This window comes from Mobula birostris, chromosome X, assembly GCF_030028105.1.
Source record: "Mobula birostris isolate sMobBir1 chromosome X, sMobBir1.hap1, whole genome shotgun sequence".
NCBI lineage: Eukaryota > Metazoa > Chordata > Chondrichthyes > Myliobatiformes > Myliobatidae > Mobula > Mobula birostris.
In genome coordinates this window covers 1,232,330-1,255,625 of record NC_092402.1, presented here as the reverse complement: position 1 = coordinate 1,255,625, position 23,296 = coordinate 1,232,330, and the positions used below count along the sequence as shown (strand labels likewise).

Sequence of the window (23,296 nt, the reverse complement as noted above, 5' to 3'; positions counted from 1 at the left end):
CGCTAGTGGCATGACAGGCAGTAAGTAAGTACAACTTTATAAAACACTGGTTGACCAAAGCTGGGTGCTATGACATTGGTAAGAATGTACAAACGTGTAGTTGCCCTGGGAAGTGGGGGAGATCAGGGGGTTCCCAACCTCTTTTATGCCATGAACCTCTACCAGTAACCATGAGGTCTATCGACCCCCAGGTTGGGTATCACTGAAATTCACAAGAATGTTGTCTACGACAGAGTGTTTCAGTTCTGGGGGAAGTGACTGGGGTCTAGGACAGAGAGTTTCTAGGACAGAGAGTTTCAGTCCTGGGGAGTTATTGCGGTCTAGGACAGAGAGTTTCAGTTCTGGGGAGTTATTGCGGTCTAGGACAGAGTGTTTCAGTTCTGGGGGAGTGATTGAGGTCTAGGACAGAGAGTTTCAGTTCTGGGGGAGTGACTGGGGTCTAGGATGGAGAGTTTCAGTTCTGGGGAGTGATTGGGGTCTAGGATGGAGAGTTTCAGTTCTGGGGGAAGTGACTGGGGTCCAGGACAGAGAGTTTCAGTTCTGGGGAATGATTGGGGTCCAGGTCAGAGGTTTAGTTCTGGGGGAGTGATTGCGGTCTAGGACAGAGAGTTTCAGTTCTGGGGGGGTGATTGGGGTCTAGGATTGAGAGTTTCAGTTCTGGGGAGTGATTGGGGCCGAGGATGGAGAGTTTCAGTTCTGGGGGGAGTGGTTGGGGTCTAGGATAGAGAGTTTCAGTTCTGGGGGAGTGATTGGGGTCTATGACAGAGTGTTTCAGTTCTGGGGGAGTGGTTGGGGTCTAGGACAGAGTGTTTCAATTCTGGGGGAATGATTGGGGTCTAGGACAGAGTGTTTCAGTTCTGGGGAGTGATTGGGGTCTAGGACAGAGAGTTTCAGTTCTGGGGAGTGATTGCGGTCTAGGACAGAGAGTTTCAGTTCTGGGGGAGTGACTGGGGTCTAGGACAGAGAGTTTCAGTTCTGGGGGAGTGACTGGGGTCTAGGATGGAGAGTTTCAGTTCTGGGGAATGATTGGGGTCTAGGATGGAGAGTTTCAGTTCTGGGGGAGTGATTGGGGTCTAGGACTGAGAGTTTCAGTTCTGGGGGAGTGGTTGAGGTCTAGGATAGAGAGTTTCATTTCTGGGGAGTGATTGGGGTCTACGACAGAGTGTTTCAGTTCTGGGGGAGTGGTTGGGGTATAGGACAGAGTGTTTCAGTTCTGGGGGAATGATTGGGGTCTACGACAGAGTGTTTCAGTTCTGGGGAGTGATTGGGGTCTAGGACAGAGAGTTTCAGTTCTGGGGAATGATTGGGGCCTAGGACAGAGTGTTTCAGTTCTGGGGGAGTGATTGGGGTCTAGGACAGAGTTTCAGTTCTGGGGGGGTGATTGGGGTCTCAGACAGAGAGTTTCAGTTCTGGGGGATGACTGGGGTCTAGGACAGAGAGTTTCAGTTCTGGGGAAGTGATTGAGGTCTAGGGCAGAGTTTCAGTTCTGGGGGAGTGATTGGGGCCTAGGACAGAGTGTCTCAGTTCTGGGGGAGTGATTGGGGTCTAGGATGGAGAGTTTTAGTTCTGGGGAGTGACTGGGGCCTAGGATGGAGAGTTTCAGTTCTGGGGGAATGATTAGGGTCTAGGAAAGAGAGTTGTATTTTGGGGGTATGATTGGGGTCTAGGATTGAGAGTTGAAGTTCTGGGGGAATGATTAGGGCCTAGGATTGAGAGTTTCGGTTCTGGGGGAGTGCTTGGGGTCTAGGACAGAGTTTCAGTTCTGGGGGAATGATTGGGGTCTAGGTCAGAGTTTCAGTTCTGGGGAGTGACTGGGGTCTAGGATGGAGAGTTTCAGTTCTGGGGGAATGATTGGGGTCGAGGATGGAGAGTTTCAGTTCTGAAGGAGTGACTGGGGTCTAGGACAGAGTGTTTCAGTTCTGGGGGAGTGATTGGGGTCTAGGACAGAGAGTTTCAGTTCTGGGGGAGTGATTGGGGTCTAAGTCAGAGTTTCAGTTCTGGGGAGTGATTGGGGTCTAGGACAGAGAGTTTCAGTTCTGGGGGAGTGATTGGAGTCTAGGACAGAGAGTTTCAGTTCTGGGGAGTGATTGGGGTCTAGGACAGAGAGTTTCAGTTCTGGGGGAGTGATTGGAGTCTAAGACAGAGTGTTTCAGTTCTGGGGGAGTGATTGGTGTCTAGGACAGAGAGTTTAAGTTCTGGGGAGTGATTGGGGTCTAGGACAGAGAGTTTCAGTTCTGAAGGAGTGATTGGGGTCTAGGACAGAGAGTTTCAGTTATGGGGGAGTGGTTGGGGTCTAGGACAGAGTGTTTCAGTTCTGGGGGAATGATTGGGGTCTAGGATGGAGAGTTTCAGTTCTGAAGGAGTGACTGGGGTCTAGGACAGAGAGTTTCAGTTCTGGGGGAGTGATTGGGGTCTAGGACAGAGAGTTTCAGTTCTGGAGGAGTGATTGGGGTCTAAGTCAGAGTTTCAGTTCTGGGGAGTGATTGGAGTCTAGGACAGAGAGTTTCAGTTCTGGGGAGTGATTGGGGTCTAGGACAGAGAGTTTCAGTTCTGGGGGAGTGATTGGGGTCTAAGTCAGAATTTCAGTTCTGGGGAGTGATTGGGGTCTAGGACAGAGAGTTTCAGTTCTGGGGGAGTGGTTGGGGTCTAGGACAGAGTGTTTCAGTTCTGGGGAGTGACTGGGGTCTAGGATGGAGAGTTTCAGTTCTGGGGAGTGATTGGGGTCTAGGACAGAGAGTTTCAGTTCTGGGGAGTGATTGGGGTCTAGAAGAGAGAGTTTCAGTTCTGGGGAGTGATTGGGGTCTAGGACAGAGAGTTTCAGTTCTGGGGAGTGATTGGGGTCTAGAAGAGAGAGTTTCAGTTCTGGGGAGTGATTGGGGTCTAGGACAGAGAGCTTCAGTTCTGGGGGAGCGACTGGGGTCTAGGATGGAGAGTTTCAGTTCTGGGGAGTGATTGGGGTCTAGGATGGAGAGTTTCAGTTCTGGGGGAGTGACTGGGGTCTAGGATGGAGAGTTTCAGTTCTGGGGAGATGACTGGGGTCTCGGACAGAGTGTTTCAGTTCTGAAGGAGTGACTGGGGTCTTGGACAGAGAGTTTCAGTTCTGGGGAGTTATTGTGGCCTAGGACAGAGAGTTTCAGTTCTGGGGGAGCGACTGGGGTCTAGGATGGAGAGTTTCAGTTCTGGGGAGTGATTGGGGTCTAGGATGGAGAGTTTCAGTTCTGGGGGAGTGACTGGGGTCTAGGATGGAGAGTTTCAGTTCTGGGGGGATGACTGGGGTCTCGGACAGAGTGTTTCAGTTCTGAAGGAGTGACTGGGTCTGGGACAGAGAGTTTCAGTTCTGGGGAGTGATTGGGGTCTAGGATGGAGAGTTTCAGTTCTGGGGGAATGATTCCGGTCTAAGACAGAGAGTTGAAGTTCTGGGGAGTGGTTGGGGTCTAGAGCACAGAGTTTCAGTTCTGGGGGAATGATTAGGGCCTAGGATTGAGAGTTTCAGTTCTGGGGAAGTGCTTGGGGTCTAGGACAGAGTTTCAGTTCTGGGGGGATGACTGGGGTCTCGGACAGAGTGTTTCAGTTCTGAAGGAGTGACTGGGGTCTAGGATTGAGAGTTTCAGTTCTCGGGAGTGATTGGGGCCGAGGATGGAGAGTTTCAGTTCTGGGGGAGTGTCTGGGGTCTAGGACAGAGTTTCAGTTCTGGGGAAGTGGTTGGGGTCTAAGACAGAGAGTTTCAGTTCTGGGGGAATGATTGGGGTCTCGGACAGAGAGTTTCAGTTCTGGGGGAGTGATTGGGGTCTAGGACAGAGAGTTTCAGTTCTGGGGGAGTGGTTGGGGTCTAGGACAGAGTGTTTCAGTTCTGGGGAGTGATTGGAGTCTAGGACAGAGTGTTTCAGTTCTGGGGAGTGATTGGGGTCTAGGACAGAGTTTCAGTTCTGCGGGAACGCTTGGGGTCTCGGACAGAGAGTTTCAGTTCTGGGGGATGACTGGGGTCTCGGACAGAGAGTTTCAGTTCTGGGGGATGACTGGGGTCTAGGACAGAGAGTTTCAGTTCTGGGGGAGTGATTGGGGTCTAGGACAGAGTTTCAGTTCTGGGGGAGTGATTGGGGTCTAGGACAGAGTTTCAGTTCTGGGGGAGTGATTGGGGTCTAGGATGGAGAGTTTCAGTTCTGAAGGAGTGACTGGGGTCTAGGACAGAGAGTTTCAGTTCTGGGGGAATGATTAGGGCCTAGGATTGAGAGTTTCAGTTCTGGGGGAGTGCTTGGGGTCTAGGACAGAGTTTCAGTTCTGGGGAGTGATTGGGGTCTAGGATGGAGAGTTTCAGTTCTGGGGGAGTGGTTGGGGTCTAGGACAGAGAGTTTCAGTTCTGGGGGAGTGACTGGGGTCTAGGACAGAGAGTTTCAGTTCTGGGGGAGTGACTGGGGTCTAGGACAGAGAGTTTCAGTTCTGGGGGAGTGATTGGGGTCTAGGACAGAGAGTTTCAGTTCTGGGGGAATGATTAGCGCTTAGGACAGAGAGTTTCAGTTCTGGGGGAATGATTAGGGCCTAGGATGGAGAGTTTCAGTTCTGGGGGAGTGGTTCGGGTCTAGGACAGAGTGTTTCAGTTCTGAAGGAGTGACTGGGGTCTAGGACAGAGTTTCAGTTCTGGGGGAATGATTAGGGCCTAGGACAGAGTGTTTCAGTTCTGAAGGAGTGACTGGGGTCTAGGACAGAGAGTTTCAGTTCTGGGGGAATGATTGGGGTCTAGGATGGAGAGTTTCAGTTCTGAAGGAGTGACTGGGGTCTAGGACAGAGTGTTTCAGTTCTGGGGGAGTGATTGGGGTCTAGGACAGAGAGTTTCAGTTCTGGGGGAGTGATTGGGGTCTAGGATGAAGAGTTTCAGTTCTGGGGGAATGATTGGGGTCTAGGACGGAGAGTTTCAGTTCTGGGGGAGTGATTGGGGTCTAAGTCAGAATTTCAGTTCTGGGGAGTGATTGGGGTCTAGGACAGAGAGTTTCAGTTCTGGGGGAGTGGTTGGGGTGTAGGACAGAGTGTTTCAGTTCTGGGGAGTGACTGGGGTCTAGGACAGAGAGTTTCAGTTCTGGGGAGTGATTGGGGTCTAGGACAGAGAGTTTCAGTTCTGGGGGAGTGATTGGGGTCTAAGTCAGAATTTCAGTTCTGGGGAGTGATTGGGGTCTAGGACAGAGAGTTTCAGTTCTGGGGGAGTGGTTGGGGTCTAGGACAGAGAGTTTCAGTTCTGGGGGAATGATTAGGGCCTAGGACAGAGTGTTTCAGTTCTGAAGGAGTGACTGGGGTCTAGGACAGAGAGTTTCAGTTCTGGGGAGTGATTAGGGTCTAGGATGGAGAGTTTCAGTTCTGGGGGAGTGGTTGGGGTCTAGGACAGAGTGTTTCAGTTCTGGGGAGTGACTGGGGTCTAGGATGGAGAGTTTCAGTTCTGGGGAGTGATTGGGGTCTAGGACAGAGAGTTTCAGTTCTGGGGAGTGATTGGGGTCTAGAAGAGAGAGTTTCAGTTCTGGGGAGTGATTGGGGTCTAGGACAGAGAGTTTCAGTTCTGGGGAGTTATTGCGGCCTGGGACAGAGAGTTTCAGTTCTGGGGGGATGACTGGGGTCTCGGACAGAGTGTTTCAGTTCTGAAGGAGTGACTGGGGTCTAGGATTGAGAGTTTCAGTTCTAGGGAGTGATTGGGGCCGAGGATGGAGAGTTTCAGTTCTGGGGGAGTGTCTGGGGTCTAGGACAGAGTTTCAGTTCTGGGGAAGTGGTTGGGGTCTAAGACAGAGAGTTTCAGTTCTGGGGGAATGATTGGGGTCTAGGACAGAGAGTTTCAGTTCTGGGGGAGTGATTGGGGTCTAGGACAGAGAGTTTCAGTTCTGGGGGAGTGGTTGGGGTCTAGGACAGAGTGTTTCAGTTCTGGGGAGTGATTGGAGTCTAGGACAGAGTGTTTCAGTTCTGGGGAGTGATTGGGGTCTAGGACAGAGTTTCAGTTCTGCGGGAACGCTTGGGGTCTCGGACAGAGAGTTTCAGTTCTGGGGGATGACTGGGGTCTCGGACAGAGAGTTTCAGTTCTGGGGGATGACTGGGGTCTAGGACAGAGAGTTTCAGTTCTGGGGGAGTGATTGGGGTCTAGGACAGAGTTTCAGTTCTGGGGGAGTGATTGGGGTCTAGGACAGAGTTTCAGTTCTGGGGGAGTGATTGGGGTCTAGGATGGAGAGTTTCAGTTCTGAAGGAGTGACTGGGGTCTAGGACAGAGAGTTTCAGTTCTGGGGGAATGATTAGGGCCTAGGATTGAGAGTTTCAGTTCTGGGGGAGTGCTTGGGGTCTAGGACAGAGTTTCAGTTCTGGGGAGTGATTGGGGTCTAGGATGGAGAGTTTCAGTTCTGGGGGAGTGGTTGGGGTCTAGGACAGAGAGTTTCAGTTCTGGGGGAGTGACTGGGGTCTAGGACAGAGAGTTTCAGTTCTGGGGGAGTGACTGGGGTCTAGGACAGAGAGTTTCAGTTCTGGGGGAGTGATTGGGGTCTAGGACAGAGAGTTTCAGTTCTGGGGGAATGATTAGCGCTTAGGACAGAGAGTTTCAGTTCTGGGGGAATGATTAGGGCCTAGGATGGAGAGTTTCAGTTCTGGGGGAGTGGTTCGGGTCTAGGACAGAGTGTTTCAGTTCTGAAGGAGTGACTGGGGTCTAGGACAGAGTTTCAGTTCTGGGGGAATGATTAGGGCCTAGGACAGAGTGTTTCAGTTCTGAAGGAGTGACTGGGGTCTAGGACAGAGAGTTTCAGTTCTGGGGGAATGATTGGGGTCTAGGATGGAGAGTTTCAGTTCTGAAGGAGTGACTGGGGTCTAGGACAGAGAGTTTCAGTTCTGGGGGAGTGATTGGGGTCTAGGACAGAGAGTTTCAGTTCTGGGGGAGTGATTGGGGTCTAGGATGAAGAGTTTCAGTTCTGGGGGAATGATTGGGGTCTAGGACGGAGAGTTTCAGTTCTGGGGGAGTGATTGGGGTCTAAGTCAGAATTTCAGTTCTGGGGAGTGATTGGGGTCTAGGACAGAGAGTTTCAGTTCTGGGGGAGTGGTTGGGGTGTAGGACAGAGTGTTTCAGTTCTGGGGAGTGACTGGGGTCTAGGACAGAGAGTTTCAGTTCTGGGGAGTGATTGGGGTCTAGGACAGAGAGTTTCAGTTCTGGGGGAGTGATTGGGGTCTAAGTCAGAATTTCAGTTCTGGGGAGTGATTGGGGTCTAGGACAGAGAGTTTCAGTTCTGGGGGAGTGGTTGGGGTCTAGGACAGAGAGTTTCAGTTCTGGGGGAATGATTAGGGCCTAGGACAGAGTGTTTCAGTTCTGAAGGAGTGACTGGGGTCTAGGACAGAGAGTTTCAGTTCTGGGGAGTGATTAGGGTCTAGGATGGAGAGTTTCAGTTCTGGGGGAGTGGTTGGGGTCTAGGACAGAGTGTTTCAGTTCTGGGGAGTGACTGGGGTCTAGGATGGAGAGTTTCAGTTCTGGGGAGTGATTGGGGTCTAGGACAGAGAGTTTCAGTTCTGGGGAGTGATTGGGGTCTAGAAGAGAGAGTTTCAGTTCTGGGGAGTGATTGGGGTCTAGGACAGAGAGTTTCAGTTCTGGGGAGTTATTGCGGCCTAGGACAGAGAGTTTCAGTTCTGGGGGAGCGACTGGGGTCTAGGATGGAGAGTTTCAGTTCTGGGGAGTGATTGGGGTCTAGGATGGAGAGTTTCAGTTCTGGGGGAGTGACTGGGGTCTAGGATGGAGAGTTTCAGTTCTGGGGAGATGACTGGGGTCTCGGACAGAGTGTTTCAGTTCTGAAGGAGTGACTGGGGTCTAGGACAGAGAGTTTCAGTTCTGGGGAGTTATTGCGGCCTAGGACAGAGAGTTTCAGTTCTGGGGGAGCGACTGGGGTCTAGGATGGAGAGTTTCAGTTCTGGGGAGTGATTGGGGTCTAGGATGGAGAGTTTCAGTTCTGGGGGAGTGACTGGGGTCTAGGATGGAGAGTTTCAGTTCTGGGGGGATGACTGGGGTCTCGGACAGAGTGTTTCAGTTCTGAAGGAGTGACTGGGGTCTGGGACAGAGAGTTTCAGTTCTGGGGAGCGATTGGGGTCTAGGATGGAGAGTTTCAGTTCTGGGGAAGTGCTTGGGGTCTAGGACAGAGTTTCAGTTCTGGGGGGATGACTGGGGTCTCGGACAGAGTGTTTCAGTTCTGAAGGAGTGACTGGGGTCTAGGATTGAGAGTTTCAGTTCTAGGGAGTGATTGGGGCCGAGGATGGAGAGTTTCAGTTCTGGGGGAGTGTCTGGGGTCGAGGACAGAGAGTTTCAGTTCTGGGGGAGTGGTTCGGGTCTAGGACAGAGTGTTTCAGTTCTGAAGGAGTGACTGGGGTCTAGGACAGAGAGTTTCAGTTCTGGGGGAATGATTGGGGTCTAGGATGGAGAGTTTCAGTTCTGAAGGAGTGACTGGGGTCTAGGACAGAGTGTTTCAGTTCTGGGGGAGTGATTCGGGTCTAGGACAGAGAGTTTCAGTTCTGGGGGAGTGATTGGGGTCTAGGATGAAGAGTTTCAGTTCTGGGGGAATGATTGGGGTCTCGGTCAGAGTTTCAGTTCTGGGGAGTGATTGGGGTCTAGGATGGAGAGTTTCAGTTCTGGGAGAGTGGTTGGGGTCTAGGACAGAGAGTTTCAGTTCTGGGGGAGTGACTGGGGTCTAGGACAGAGAGTTTCAGTTCTGGGGGAGTGACTGGGGTCTAGGACAGAGAGTTTCAGTTCTGGGGGAGTGATTGGGGTCTAGGACAGAGAGTTTCAGTTCTGGGGGAATGATTAGGGCTTAGGACAGAGAGTTTCAGTTCTGGGGGAATGATTTGGGCCCAGGATGGAGAGTTTCAGTTCTGGGGGAGTGGTTCGGGTCTAGGACAGAGTGTTTCAGTTCTGAAGGAGTGACTGGGGTCTAGGACGGAGAGTTTCAGTTCTGGGGGAATGATTGGGGTCTAGGATGGAGAGTTTCAGTTCTGAAGGAGTGACTGGGGTCTAGGACAGAGTGTTTCAGTTCTGGGGGAGTGATTGGGGTCTAGGACAGAGAGTTTCAGTTCTGGGGGAGTGATTGGGGTCTAGGATGAAGAGTTTCAGTTCTGGGGGAATGATTGGGGTCTAGGTCAGAGTTTCAGTTCTGGGGAGTGATTGGGGTCTAGGATGGAGAGTTTCAGTTCTGGGGGAGTGGTTGGGGTCTAGGACAGAGAGTTTCAGTTCTGGGGGAGTGACTGGGGTCTAGGACAGAGAGTTTCAGTTCTGGGGGAGTGACTGGGGTCTAGGACAGAGAGTTTCCGTTCTGGGGGAGTGATTGGGGTCTAGGACAGAGAGTTTCAGTTCTGGGGGAATGATTAGGGCTTAGGACAGAGAGTTTCAGTTCTGGGGGAATGATTTGGGCCCAGGATGGAGAGTTTCAGTTCTGGGGGAGTGGTTCGGGTCTAGGACAGAGTGTTTCAGTTCTGAAGGAGTGACTGGGATCTAGGACGGAGAGTTTCAGTTCTGGGGGAATGATTGGGGTCTAGGATGGAGAGTTTCAGTTCTGAAGGAGTGATTGGGGTCTAGGACAGAGAGTTTCAGTTCTGGGGGAATGATTGGGGTCTAGGTCAGAGTTTCAGTTCTGGGGATTGATTAGGGTCTAGGATGGAGAGTTTCAGTTCTGGGGTAGTGGTTCGGGTCTCGGACAGAGTGTTTCAGTTCTGAAGGAGTGACTGGGGTCTAGGACAGAGAGTTTCAGTTCTGGGGGAATGATTGGGGTCTGGGATGGAGAGTTTCAGTTCTGAAGGAGTGACTGGGGTCTAGGACAGAGTGTTTCAGTTCTGGGGGATGACTGGGGTCTAGGACAGAGAGTTTCAGTTCTGGGGGAGTGATTGGGGTCTAGGACAGAGTTTCAGTTCTGGGGGAGTGATTGGGGTCTAGGACAGAGTTTCAGTTCTGGGGGAGTGATTGGGGTCTAGGATGGAGAGTTTCAGTTCTGAAGGAGTGACTGGGGTCTAGGACAGAGAGTTTCAGTTCTGGGGGAATGATTAGGGCCTAGGATTGAGAGTTTCAGTTCTGGGGGAGTGCTTGGGGTCTAGGACAGAGTTTCAGTTCTGGGGAGTGATTGGGGTCTAGGATGGAGAGTTTCAGTTCTGGGGGAGTGGTTGGGGTCTAGGACAGAGAGTTTCAGTTCTGGGGGAGTGACTGGGGTCTAGGACAGAGAGTTTCAGTTCTGGGGGAGTGACTGGGGTCTAGGACAGAGAGTTTCAGTTCTGGGGGAGTGATTGGGGTCTAGGACAGAGAGTTTCAGTTCTGGGGGAATGATTAGCGCTTAGGACAGAGAGTTTCAGTTCTGGGGGAATGATTAGGGCCTAGGATGGAGAGTTTCAGTTCTGGGGGAGTGGTTCGGGTCTAGGACAGAGTGTTTCAGTTCTGAAGGAGTGACTGGGGTCTAGGACAGAGTTTCAGTTCTGGGGGAATGATTAGGGCCTAGGACAGAGTGTTTCAGTTCTGAAGGAGTGACTGGGGTCTAGGACAGAGAGTTTCAGTTCTGGGGGAATGATTGGGGTCTAGGATGGAGAGTTTCAGTTCTGAAGGAGTGACTGGGGTCTAGGACAGAGAGTTTCAGTTCTGGGGGAGTGATTGGGGTCTAGGACAGAGAGTTTCAGTTCTGGGGGAGTGATTGGGGTCTAGGATGAAGAGTTTCAGTTCTGGGGGAATGATTGGGGTCTAGGACGGAGAGTTTCAGTTCTGGGGGAGTGATTGGGGTCTAAGTCAGAATTTCAGTTCTGGGGAGTGATTGGGGTCTAGGACAGAGAGTTTCAGTTCTGGGGGAGTGGTTGGGGTGTAGGACAGAGTGTTTCAGTTCTGGGGAGTGACTGGGGTCTAGGACAGAGAGTTTCAGTTCTGGGGAGTGATTGGGGTCTAGGACAGAGAGTTTCAGTTCTGGGGGAGTGATTGGGGTCTAAGTCAGAATTTCAGTTCTGGGGAGTGATTGGGGTCTAGGACAGAGAGTTTCAGTTCTGGGGGAGTGGTTGGGGTCTAGGACAGAGAGTTTCAGTTCTGGGGGAATGATTAGGGCCTAGGACAGAGTGTTTCAGTTCTGAAGGAGTGACTGGGGTCTAGGACAGAGAGTTTCAGTTCTGGGGAGTGATTAGGGTCTAGGATGGAGAGTTTCAGTTCTGGGGGAGTGGTTGGGGTCTAGGACAGAGTGTTTCAGTTCTGGGGAGTGACTGGGGTCTAGGATGGAGAGTTTCAGTTCTGGGGAGTGATTGGGGTCTAGGACAGAGAGTTTCAGTTCTGGGGAGTGATTGGGGTCTAGAAGAGAGAGTTTCAGTTCTGGGGAGTGATTGGGGTCTAGGACAGAGAGTTTCAGTTCTGGGGAGTTATTGCGGCCTAGGACAGAGAGTTTCAGTTCTGGGGGAGCGACTGGGGTCTAGGATGGAGAGTTTCAGTTCTGGGGAGTGATTGGGGTCTAGGATGGAGAGTTTCAGTTCTGGGGGAGTGACTGGGGTCTAGGATGGAGAGTTTCAGTTCTGGGGAGATGACTGGGGTCTCGGACAGAGTGTTTCAGTTCTGAAGGAGTGACTGGGGTCTAGGACAGAGAGTTTCAGTTCTGGGGAGTTATTGCGGCCTAGGACAGAGAGTTTCAGTTCTGGGGGAGCGACTGGGGTCTAGGATGGAGAGTTTCAGTTCTGGGGAGTGATTGGGGTCTAGGATGGAGAGTTTCAGTTCTGGGGGAGTGACTGGGGTCTAGGATGGAGAGTTTCAGTTCTGGGGGGATGACTGGGGTCTCGGACAGAGTGTTTCAGTTCTGAAGGAGTGACTGGGGTCTGGGACAGAGAGTTTCAGTTCTGGGGAGCGATTGGGGTCTAGGATGGAGAGTTTCAGTTCTGGGGAAGTGCTTGGGGTCTAGGACAGAGTTTCAGTTCTGGGGGGATGACTGGGGTCTCGGACAGAGTGTTTCAGTTCTGAAGGAGTGACTGGGGTCTAGGATTGAGAGTTTCAGTTCTAGGGAGTGATTGGGGCCGAGGATGGAGAGTTTCAGTTCTGGGGGAGTGTCTGGGGTCGAGGACAGAGAGTTTCAGTTCTGGGGGAGTGGTTCGGGTCTAGGACAGAGTGTTTCAGTTCTGAAGGAGTGACTGGGGTCTAGGACAGAGAGTTTCAGTTCTGGGGGAATGATTGGGGTCTAGGATGGAGAGTTTCAGTTCTGAAGGAGTGACTGGGGTCTAGGACAGAGTGTTTCAGTTCTGGGGGAGTGATTCGGGTCTAGGACAGAGAGTTTCAGTTCTGGGGGAGTGATTGGGGTCTAGGATGAAGAGTTTCAGTTCTGGGGGAATGATTGGGGTCTCGGTCAGAGTTTCAGTTCTGGGGAGTGATTGGGGTCTAGGATGGAGAGTTTCAGTTCTGGGAGAGTGGTTGGGGTCTAGGACAGAGAGTTTCAGTTCTGGGGGAGTGACTGGGGTCTAGGACAGAGAGTTTCAGTTCTGGGGGAGTGACTGGGGTCTAGGACAGAGAGTTTCAGTTCTGGGGGAGTGATTGGGGTCTAGGACAGAGAGTTTCAGTTCTGGGGGAATGATTAGGGCTTAGGACAGAGAGTTTCAGTTCTGGGGGAATGATTTGGGCCCAGGATGGAGAGTTTCAGTTCTGGGGGAGTGGTTCGGGTCTAGGACAGAGTGTTTCAGTTCTGAAGGAGTGACTGGGGTCTAGGACGGAGAGTTTCAGTTCTGGGGGAATGATTGGGGTCTAGGATGGAGAGTTTCAGTTCTGAAGGAGTGACTGGGGTCTAGGACAGAGTGTTTCAGTTCTGGGGGAGTGATTGGGGTCTAGGACAGAGAGTTTCAGTTCTGGGGGAGTGATTGGGGTCTAGGATGAAGAGTTTCAGTTCTGGGGGAATGATTGGGGTCTAGGTCAGAGTTTCAGTTCTGGGGAGTGATTGGGGTCTAGGATGGAGAGTTTCAGTTCTGGGGGAGTGGTTGGGGTCTAGGACAGAGAGTTTCAGTTCTGGGGGAGTGACTGGGGTCTAGGACAGAGAGTTTCAGTTCTGGGGGAGTGACTGGGGTCTAGGACAGAGAGTTTCCGTTCTGGGGGAGTGATTGGGGTCTAGGACAGAGAGTTTCAGTTCTGGGGGAATGATTAGGGCTTAGGACAGAGAGTTTCAGTTCTGGGGGAATGATTTGGGCCCAGGATGGAGAGTTTCAGTTCTGGGGGAGTGGTTCGGGTCTAGGACAGAGTGTTTCAGTTCTGAAGGAGTGACTGGGATCTAGGACGGAGAGTTTCAGTTCTGGGGGAATGATTGGGGTCTAGGATGGAGAGTTTCAGTTCTGAAGGAGTGATTGGGGTCTAGGACAGAGAGTTTCAGTTCTGGGGGAATGATTGGGGTCTAGGTCAGAGTTTCAGTTCTGGGGATTGATTAGGGTCTAGGATGGAGAGTTTCAGTTCTGGGGTAGTGGTTCGGGTCTCGGACAGAGTGTTTCAGTTCTGAAGGAGTGACTGGGGTCTAGGACAGAGAGTTTCAGTTCTGGGGGAATGATTGGGGTCTGGGATGGAGAGTTTCAGTTCTGAAGGAGTGACTGGGGTCTAGGACAGAGTGTTTCAGTTCTGGGGGAGTGATTGGGGTCTAGGACAGAGAGTTTCAGTTCTGGGGGAGTGCTTGGGGTCTAGGATGAAGAGTTTCAGTTCTGGGGGAATGATTGGGGTCTAGGTCAGAGTTTCAGTTCTGGAGAGTGATTGGGGTCTAGGATGGAGAGTTTCAGTTCTGGGGGAGTGACTGGGGTCTAGGACAGAGAGTTTCAGTTCTGGGGGAGTGATTGGGGCCTAGGACAGAGTGTTTCAGTTCTGGGGGAGTGATTGGGGTCTAGGATGGAGAGTTTCAGTTCTGGGGGAGTGATTGGGGTCTAGGACAGAGAGTTTCAGTTCTGGGGGAATGATTGGGGTCTAGGATGGAGAGTTTCAGTTCTGGGGGAATGATTCCGGTCTAAGACAGAGAGTTGAAGTTCTGGGGAGTGGTTGTGGTCTAGAGCACAGAGTTTCAGTTCTGGGGGAGTGACTGGGGTCTAGGACAGAGAGTTTCAGTTCTGGGGGAGTGACTGGGGTCTAGGACAGAGTGTTTCAGTTCTGAAGGAGTGACTGGGGTCGAGGACAAAGAGTTTCAGTTCTGGGGGAATGATTGGGGTCTAGGATGGAGAGTTTCAGTTCTGAAGGAGTGATTGGGGTCTAGGACAGAGTTTCAGTTCTGGGGGAATGATTGGGGTCTAGGTCAGAGTTTCAGTTCTGGGGAGTGATTAGGGTCTAGGATGGAGAGTTTCAGTTCTGGGGTAGTGGTTCGGGTCTAGGACAGAGTGTTTCAGTTCTGAAGGAGTGACTGGGGTCTAGGACAGAGAGTTTCAGTTCTGGGGGAATGATTAGGGCCTAGGACAGAGTGTTTCAGTTCTGAAGGAGTGACTGGGGTCTAGGACAGAGAGTTTCAGTTCTGGGGGAATGATTGGGGTCTAGGATGGAGAGTTTCAGTTCTGAAGGAGTGACTGGGGTCTAGGACAGAGTGTTTCAGTTCTGGGGGAGTGATTGGGGTCTAGGACAGAGAGTTTCAGTTCTGGGGGAGTGATTGGGGTCTAGGATGAAGAGTTTCAGTTCTGGGGGAGTGATTGGGGTCTAGGTCAGAGTTTCAGTTCTGGGGGAGTGATTGGGGTCTAGGACAGAGAGTTTCAGTTCTGGGGGAGTGGTTGCGGTCTAGGATGGAGAGTTTCAGTTCTGAAGGAGTGATTGGGGTCGAGGACAGAGAGTTTCAGTTCTGGGTGGATGACTGGGGTCTAGGACAGAGAGTTTCAGTTCTGGGGGGATGACTGGGGTCTAGGACAGAGAGTTTCAGTTCTGGGGGGATGACTGGGGTCTAGGACAGTTTTTCAGTTCTGGGGGGATGACTGGGGTCTAGGACAGAGAGTTTCAGTTCTGGGGGGGTGACTGGGGTCTAGGATTGAGTGTTTCAGTTCTGGGGGAGTGATTGGGGTCTAGGATTGAGAGTTTCAGTTCTGGGGGAATGATTGAGTAAGCTGGAATGTGTTTTCTTTGGAGCAGAAGAGTTAGAAGAAGACCTGATACTGATATTCAACATTGGACAAGGTTAATACTAGAAAAGGCAGCTACCTCAGTAAAGGGGAAAAGAAGAGTCAAGGACACAGATTGATGGCAAGGTGATTAGAGGGAATCTCTGGCAGAACTTTGCAACCCATGGGGTGACTGGACAGTCGATTACACTGCATAATTTGGCAGTAACTACGTTAATGATCACAATCATGACGCACACAGATGAGAAGTGGAACAGCCAAGCATAGAAACCAACTAGCTAAATACAGGTTGATGGAATAAGTACAGATAAGAACTTGATGGTCAGCATATTGCTGATGGGCTGAAGGGTCTTATGTTCATCCTAGGAATATTTCAGTTTATCACATCGTTCTTCAGTGTCTCTCAGCATTTGAGGAGACAGCTGATGGGCTGAAGTGTCTGTGTGTGTTCATTCGAGGAACATTGTAGTTTATCACGTTTACAACTTTCTGCAGGAGCAGCATCGAGAGTCTCCTGTCCAGCTGCATCATTGTGAGATACGGAAGCTGCAAGACATCGGACCGCAAGACCTTACAGAGAACAGTAAAAACTGAGAGGATCACTGAGGTCTCCCTCCCCCCTGTTTGGGATATTTACCGGGAGCATTGTTGAGGATCCCTACCACTCATCCCACAATCTCCCTGACTCACTACTGTCAGGAAGGAGGTTCAGGAGCATCAGGAGTAGGACTGTCAGACTGGGAAACAGCTCCTTCCCTCAGGCTGGGAGACAATGAATACCCCGTCACCACCAAGGTCTCGTCACTAGGACAGAAAGCTGTTTACTGTTTACCTGTTCTGCACACTTCACATGCATTTTGAATTACATTTTACAAACACCTTTGCGGTAATATAAAGTGAGATCGGAGTATGACTGCGCAAGTGTGTGGACGTCAGCCAGTGAGAACAGCGAGGAGAGTTTAAAAAGGGACACCTTATAGAGTGGGCGTCAGAGCAGCGGACACTGGAGTAGAGGGAGACAGAGTAGGAAGGCTTTGGCTCGACGGGGCTGTGGCGATAATGGGTTGAGGCAAAGTAGTTTGCCTGTGTAGAACACAGACAGCAAGTATGTGTGTGAGGTCAGAGTTCTGTGCTCAGTGTCAGATGTGGGAAGTCTGGGAGACTCCCAGCCTCCCGGGCGGCCACATCTGCGCCAGGTGCGTTGAGTTGCAGCTCCTTAGGGACCGGGTCAGGGAACTGGAGATGCAGCTCGATGACCTTCGTCTGTTCAGGGAAAGTGAGGAAGCAATAGAGAGGAGCTATAGGCAAGTAGTCACACCGGGGCCTGCAGAGACAGATAAGTGAGTAACAGTCAGGAGAGGGAAGGGCAAGAGTCAGAGGCTAGCGAGTACCCCTGTGGCTGTCCCCCTTAACAATAAGTACTCCTGTTTGAGTACTGTTGGGGGAGACAGCCTACCTGGGGGAAGCAACAGTGGCCGTGCCTCTGGCACAGAGTCTGGCCCTGTGGCTCAGAAGGGTAGGGAAAGGAAGAGGAAGGCAGCAGTGATAGGGGACTCTATAGTTAGGGGGTCAGAAAGGCGATTCTGTGGACGCAGGAAAGAAACGCGGATGGTAGTTTGCCTCCCAGATGCCAGGGTCCGGGATGTTTCTGATCGCGTTCATGACATCCCGCAGTGGGAGAGAGAACAGCCAGAGGTCGTGGTACATATTGGTACTAATGACATGGGCAGGAAAAGGGAGGAGGTCCTGAAAACAGACTACAGGGAGTTAGGAAAGAAGTTGAGAAGCAGGACCACAAAGGTAGTCACCTTGGGATTACTGCCTGTGCCATGTGACAGTGAGTATAGGAATAGAGTGAAGTGGTAGATAAATGCATGGCTGAGGAATTGGAGCAAGGGACAGGGATTCAGATTTCTGGATCATTGGGACCTCTTCTGGGGCAGGAGTGACCTGTACAAAGAAGATGGGTTGCACTTGAATCCCAGGGAGACCAATATCCTGGTCGGGAGGTTTGCGAAGGCTATTGGGGAGAGTTTAAACCAGAATTGCTGAGGGATGGGAACCGAACTGAAGAGACAGAGGAAGAGGAGGTTGGCTCACAAATAGAGAAAGCTTGGAGGCAGTGCGAGAGGGACGATAGGCAGGTGATAGAGAAGGGATACGCTCAGACTGATGGTTTGAGGTGTGTCTACTTTAATGCAAGGAGAATTATGAACAAAGCAAATGAGCTTAGAGCGTGGATCAGTACTTGGAGCTATGATGTTGTGGCCATTTCAGATACTTGGATTGCTCAGGGGCAGGAATGGTTACTTAGAATGCCAGGCTTTAGATGTTTCAGAAAGGACAGGGAGGGAGGCAAAAGAGATGGGGGTTGTGGCACTGTTGATCAGAGATAGTGTCACGGCTGCAGAAAAGGAGGAAGTCATGGAGGGGTTGTCTACAGATTCTCTGTGGGTGGAAGTTAGGAATAGGAAGGAGTCAATAACTCTACTGGGTGTGTTTTATAGACCACCCAATAGTAACAGGGACATCGAGGAGCAGATAGGGAGACAGATTCTGGAAAAGTGTAATAATAACAGGGTTGTCGTGATGGGAGATTTTAATTTCCCAAATATTAATTGGCATGTGCCTAGAGCAAGGGGTTTAGATGGGGTGGAGTTTGTTGGGTGTGTTCACGAAGGTTTCCTGACACAATATGTAGATAAGCCAACTGGAGGAGAGGCTGTACTTGATCTGGTATCGAGAAACGAACCTGGTCAGCTGTCAGGTCTCTCAGTGGGAGAGCATTTTGGAGATAGTGATCACAATTCTATCTCCTTTACCATAGCATTGGAGAGGGATAGGAACAGACAAGTTAGGGAAATGTTTAATTGGAGTGAGGGGAAATATGAGGCTATCAGGCAGGAACTTGGAAGCATAAATTTGAAACAGATGTTCTCAGGGAAACATTTGGAAGAAATATGGCAAATGTTCAGGGGGTATTTGTGTGGCGTTCTGCATGGGTACGTTCGAATGAGACAGGGAAATGATGTAGGGTACAGGAACTGTGGTGTACAAAGGCTGTTGTAAATCTAGTCAAGAAGAAAAGAAGAGCTTACGAAAGGTTCAGAAAACTAGGTAATGATAGAGATCTAGAAGATTATAAGGCTAGCAGGAAGGAGCTTAAGAGAGAAATTAGGGGAGCCAGAAAGAGCCATGAGAATGCCTTGGCAGACAGGATAAAGGAAAACCCCAAGGCATTCTACAAATATGTGAAGACGTGAGAGAATAAGGACCAATCAAGTGTGACAGTGGAATAGCCTGTGTATGGGACCGGAGGAGATAGCAGAGGTACTTAATGAGTACTTTGCTTCAGTATTCACTACAGAAAAGGATCTTGGTGATTGTAGGGATGACTTACAGTGGACTGCAAAGCTTGAGCATGTAGGTATTAAGAGGATGTGCTGGAGCTTTTGGAAAGTATCAAGTTAGATAATTCACTGGAACCGGACAAGATGTACTGTGGGAGGCGAGGGAGGAGATTGCTGAGCCTCTGGCAATGATCATTGCATCATCAATGGGGTCGGGAGAGGTTCCGGAGGATTGGAGGGTTGCAGATGTTATTCCGTTACTCAAGAAGGGGAGAAGAGATAGCCCAGGAAATTATAGACCAGTGAGTCCTACTTCAGTGGTTGGTAAGTTGGAGAAGATCCTGAGAGGCCGGATTTATGAACATTTGGAGAGGCATATGATTAGGAATAGTCAGCATGGCTTTGTGAAAGGCAAGTCGTGCCTTACGAGCCTGATTGAATTTTTTGAGGATGTGACTGAACACATTAATGAAGGTAGAGCAGTAGATGTAGTGTGTATGGATTTCAGCAAGGCATTTGACAAGGTACCCCATGCAAGGCTTATTGAGAAAGTAAGGAGGGATTGGATCCAAGGGGATATTGCTTTGTGGATCCAGAACTAGCTTGCCTACAGAAGGCAAAGAATGGTTGTAGACGGGTCATATTCTGCATGGAGGTCGGTGACCAGTGATGTGCCTCAGGGATCTGTTCTGGGACCCCTACTCTTTGTGATTTTTATAAATGACCTGGATGAGGAAGTGGCAGGATGGGTTAGTAAATTTACTGATGACACAAGGGTTGGAGGTGTTGTGGATAGTGTGGAGGGCTGTCAGAAATTACAGTGGGACATCGATAGGATGCAAAACTGGGCTGAGAAGTGGCAGATGCAGTTAAACCCAGATAAGTGTGAGGTGGTTCATTTTGGTAGGTCAAATATGATGGCAGAATATAGTATTAATGGTAAGACTCTTGGCAGTGTGGAGGATCAGAGGGATCTTGGGGTCCGAGTCCATAGGACACTCAAAGCAACTGTGCAGGTTGACTGTGTGGTTAAGAAGGCATATGGTGCATTGGCCTTCATCAATTGTGGGATTGAGTTTGGGAGTCGAGAGGTAATGTTGCAGCTATATAGGACCCTGGTCAGACCTCACTTGAGTATTGTGCTCAGTTCTGGTTGCCTTACTACAGGAAGGACGTGGAAACATATGGATGCAGAGGAGATTTACGAGGACGTTGCCTGGATTGGGGAGCATGCCTTATGAGAATAGGTTGAGTGAACTTGGTCTTTTCTCCTTGGAGCGACGGAGGATGAAAGGTGTCCTGACAGAGGTGTATAAGATGATGATAGGCTTTGATCGTGTGGATAGTCAGGGGCTTTTTCCCAGGGCTGAAATGGCTAACAGGAGAGGACACAGTTTTAAGGTGCTTGGAAGTAGGTACAGAGATGTCAGGAGTAAGTTTTTTTTTTTACGCAGAGAGAGGTGAGTGCGTGGAATGGGCTGCCAGCGATGGTAGTGGAGGCGGATACAATAGGGTCTTTTAAGAGACTCCTGTATAGGTACATGGAGCTCAGAAAAATAGAGGGCTATGGGAAACCCTCGGTAATTTCTAAGGTAAGGACGTGTTCAGCACAGCTTTGTGGGCTGAAAGGCCTGTATTGTGCTGTAGGTTTTCTATGTTTCTAATATGTTGGTTTATGTACTGTTTGTGATATATATTCTGTGCATGTACCTTCGTCCAGAGGAATGTCCAAGATATGGGAGCAGAATTAGGCCATTTGGCCCATTGAGTCTGCTCTGCCATTGCATCATGCTGATGCATTTTCCCTCTCAGCCCCAATCTCCTGTATCCCTCATACTCTGACTAATCAAGAATCTATTAAACTCTCCCTTAAATATACCCAATGACTTGGCCTCCACAGCCACACTTGGCAACGAGTTCCACAGATTCACTAAATTCTGGCTCAAGAAATTCCTCCTCATCTGTACCCCTCTATTCTGAGGTGTGACCTCTGGTCCTAGTTCAGTCCACCAGTACATGTACAGGTAGACGACAATCAACTTCAACTCACAATGCTATCGTAGTGGGACTTACTTTGGGAGGTACGAGCAAAGATCCTAACAGTCGCTTCCTGAGTGTGGATGAGCTGATTTTTTCTTCTTCATCGCTGGTGTGATGGACGTCCTTAACAAGGCTGATCTGGTGCATCGCCAGCTCCTGGAGGGCCTGGCGAAAAGAAGCAATGGAATTTCTGAAACAGACACAAAGCAAGTTGAAACACAGAGGGCAAAGGCAGAGAGTCGAGTAAATGGGAAGAAAACACACGTGGCTGGTGCCCTCGTCCATTAAGCGGCAGAGGTTGTGAATCTAAAGCACACAGGGCTGGTGAAACTCGGTCCTCTAAGTGGGAGAGGTTGTGAATCTAAAGCACACAGGGCTGGTGAAACTCCGTCCTCTAAGTGGGAGAGGTTGTGAGGCTTATGGCTAATCCAAACACGGCCTCACGCAGTTAAGGATTGAAAAGACTAGATACAACACCTCCACCTTCTGTAACTGAGTAACTTCAGATAAACCCTGGCTCGGTTAAGTATTGAGGCAAATGCAGCTAGTACAAAGATTGGCGCGACTACAGCTCCTCAGGATGTTTTACAAGTTAAAAATTGTTTTCGGGCATGAGCTGTTATTCTGCATTTTATGTTTTTTTTCTTGTATACATTACGTTTGCCAGTCGCTTCCGGTTCACTGCCTCTCCACCCTTACGGGTCTCGTCACTGACAACAATACACTCCAGATCTGGGTCAGTGATCGCTGGTCCGTAGGGGTCTCGCAGGGAGCAGAGCTCATATTGTATGCCCGGATTCACATCCAACAGGAACGTCCTAACCTTGTCCACACGATCTTGGTACGGCTCGATTAGCTCCTTTAGATCTTTACCTGCAATAAATATTTTAAAATGTAGCGTCTGAGAATGATATACAGAATCAAGTTTAATAAATAAATGCAAATACCAGGAAACCTGCAGATGCTGGAATTTCAAGCAACACAAATAAAAATTGCTGGTGAACGCAGCAGGCCAGGCAGCATCTCTAGGAAGAGGTACAGTCAACATTTCAGGCCGAGATCCTTCGTCAGGTCTAACTGAAAGAACAGGTAGTAAGAGATTTGAAAGTGGGAGGGAGCGGGGGAGATCTGAAATGACCGGAGAAGACAGGAGGGGGAGGGATGGAGCCAAGAGCTGGACAGGTGATTGGCAAAAGGGATATGAGAGGATCATGGGACGGGAGGCGGGAGAAAGAAAGGGGGAGGGGGGAAGCCCAGAGGTTGGGCAAGGATCTCTCCCATTTCACGCACATCTGCTCTCACTTCATCCTCCCGCCATCCCACGAGGAATAGGGTTCCCCTTGTACTCACCTACCACCCCACCAGCCTCCGGGTGCAACATATAATTCTCCATAACTTCCGCCACCTCCGACGGGATCCCACCACTAAGCACATCTTTCCCTCCCCCACTCTGTTTTCTGCAGGGATCGCTCCCTACGCGACTCTCTTGTCTATTCATCCCCCCCATCTCTTCCCACCGATCTCCCTCCCAGCACTTATCCTTGTAAGCGGAACAAGTGCTACACATGCCCTTACACTTCCTCCCTCACCACCATTCAGGGCCCCAGATAGTCCTTCCAGGTGAGGCGACACTTCACCTGTGAGTCGGCTGGGGTGATATACTGCATCCGGTGCTCCCGATGTGGCCTTCTATATATTGGCGAGACCCGACGTAGACTGGGAGATCGTTTTGCTGAACATCTACGCTCTGTCCGCCAGAGAAAGCAGGATCTCCCAGTGGCCACACATTTTAATTCCACATCCCATTCCCATTCTGACATGTCTATCCATGGCCTCCTCTACTGTAAAGATGAAGCCACATTCAGGTTGGAGGAACAACACCTTATATTCCGTCTGGGTAGCCTCCAACTTGATGGCATGAGCATTGACTTCTCTAACTTCCACTAATGCCCCACCTCCCCCTCGTACCCCATCCGTTATTTATTTATTTATTATTATAATTTTTTTTCTCTCTCTCCTTTTTCTCCCTCTGACTATACCCCTTGCCCATCCTCTGGGTTCCCCCCCCCCTTTTCCTTCTCCCTAGGCCTCCTGTCCCACAATCCTCTCATATCCCTTTTGCCAATCACCTGTCCAGCTCTTGGCTCCATCCCTCCCCCTCCTGTCTTCTCCTATCATTTTGGATCTCCCCCTCAGCCTCCCACTTTCAAATCTCTTACTATCTCTTCTTTCAGTTAGTCCTGACGAAGGGTCTCAGCACGAAACGTCGACTGTACCTCTTCCTAGAGATGCTGCCTGGCCTGCTGCGTTCACCAGCAACTTTGATGTGTGTTGCTTAATAAATACGTTTTGTAAATACACACACAGTGCGTATGAAAAGTTTGTTTTACAAGTGAGCGGAACCCTTGACACTGGAGGACCGGTGGACCACTCCTACTCTGTCCTCTACCCTTTTGACCTGCTTGGCATGGGTGACCCTACCAAGACACCAGCCAGTATAGCTCTCCGGGTCACTGAGGCGCAGAAATCTCAAAGCCATGACAAGGAACTAAGTTAAAATATCCTTGTAAATTTTCTCTGTACTCTGTCGATCTTATTTACATCTTTCCTGGAGGCATACAATACTCCAAACTGCACACAATACTCCAGATTAAGCCTCATTTATAGAGCTACCCTCCCCCCCTTGGAAGTTTTCATGTTTTACAACATTGAATCGCAGTGGACTTAATTTGGCTTATTTGACACTGATCAACAGGAAAGACTTTTGTGTCAAAGTGCAAACAAATTTCTGCAAATTGGTCTAAATTGGTTGCAATACTTACTCACCCCCTTCAACTCAGTGTTTAGTAGGTGCGTCTTTCGGCAGCAAT

General features: G+C 50.2%; 1 protein-coding gene across 1 annotated transcript in view; it reads right to left on the bottom strand.

Annotated features, from left to right (window-relative positions):
• coasy (CoA synthase) overlaps positions 1-21,524 on the bottom strand; it is a 54,501-nt gene extending 32,977 nt beyond the window's left edge. Inside the window, exons 1-2 of the mRNA XM_072249249.1 lie at positions 21,085-21,524; positions 20,460-20,591 (exon numbers count right to left, since the gene is read on the bottom strand). Of these exons, the coding sequence (XP_072105350.1) occupies positions 20,460-20,591; positions 21,085-21,474 (522 nt within the window). The 5' untranslated portion in view covers positions 21,475-21,524. The remainder of the gene's footprint in view (positions 1-20,459; positions 20,592-21,084) is intronic.
• Between the last annotated feature and the right edge of the window lie 1,772 nt (positions 21,525-23,296).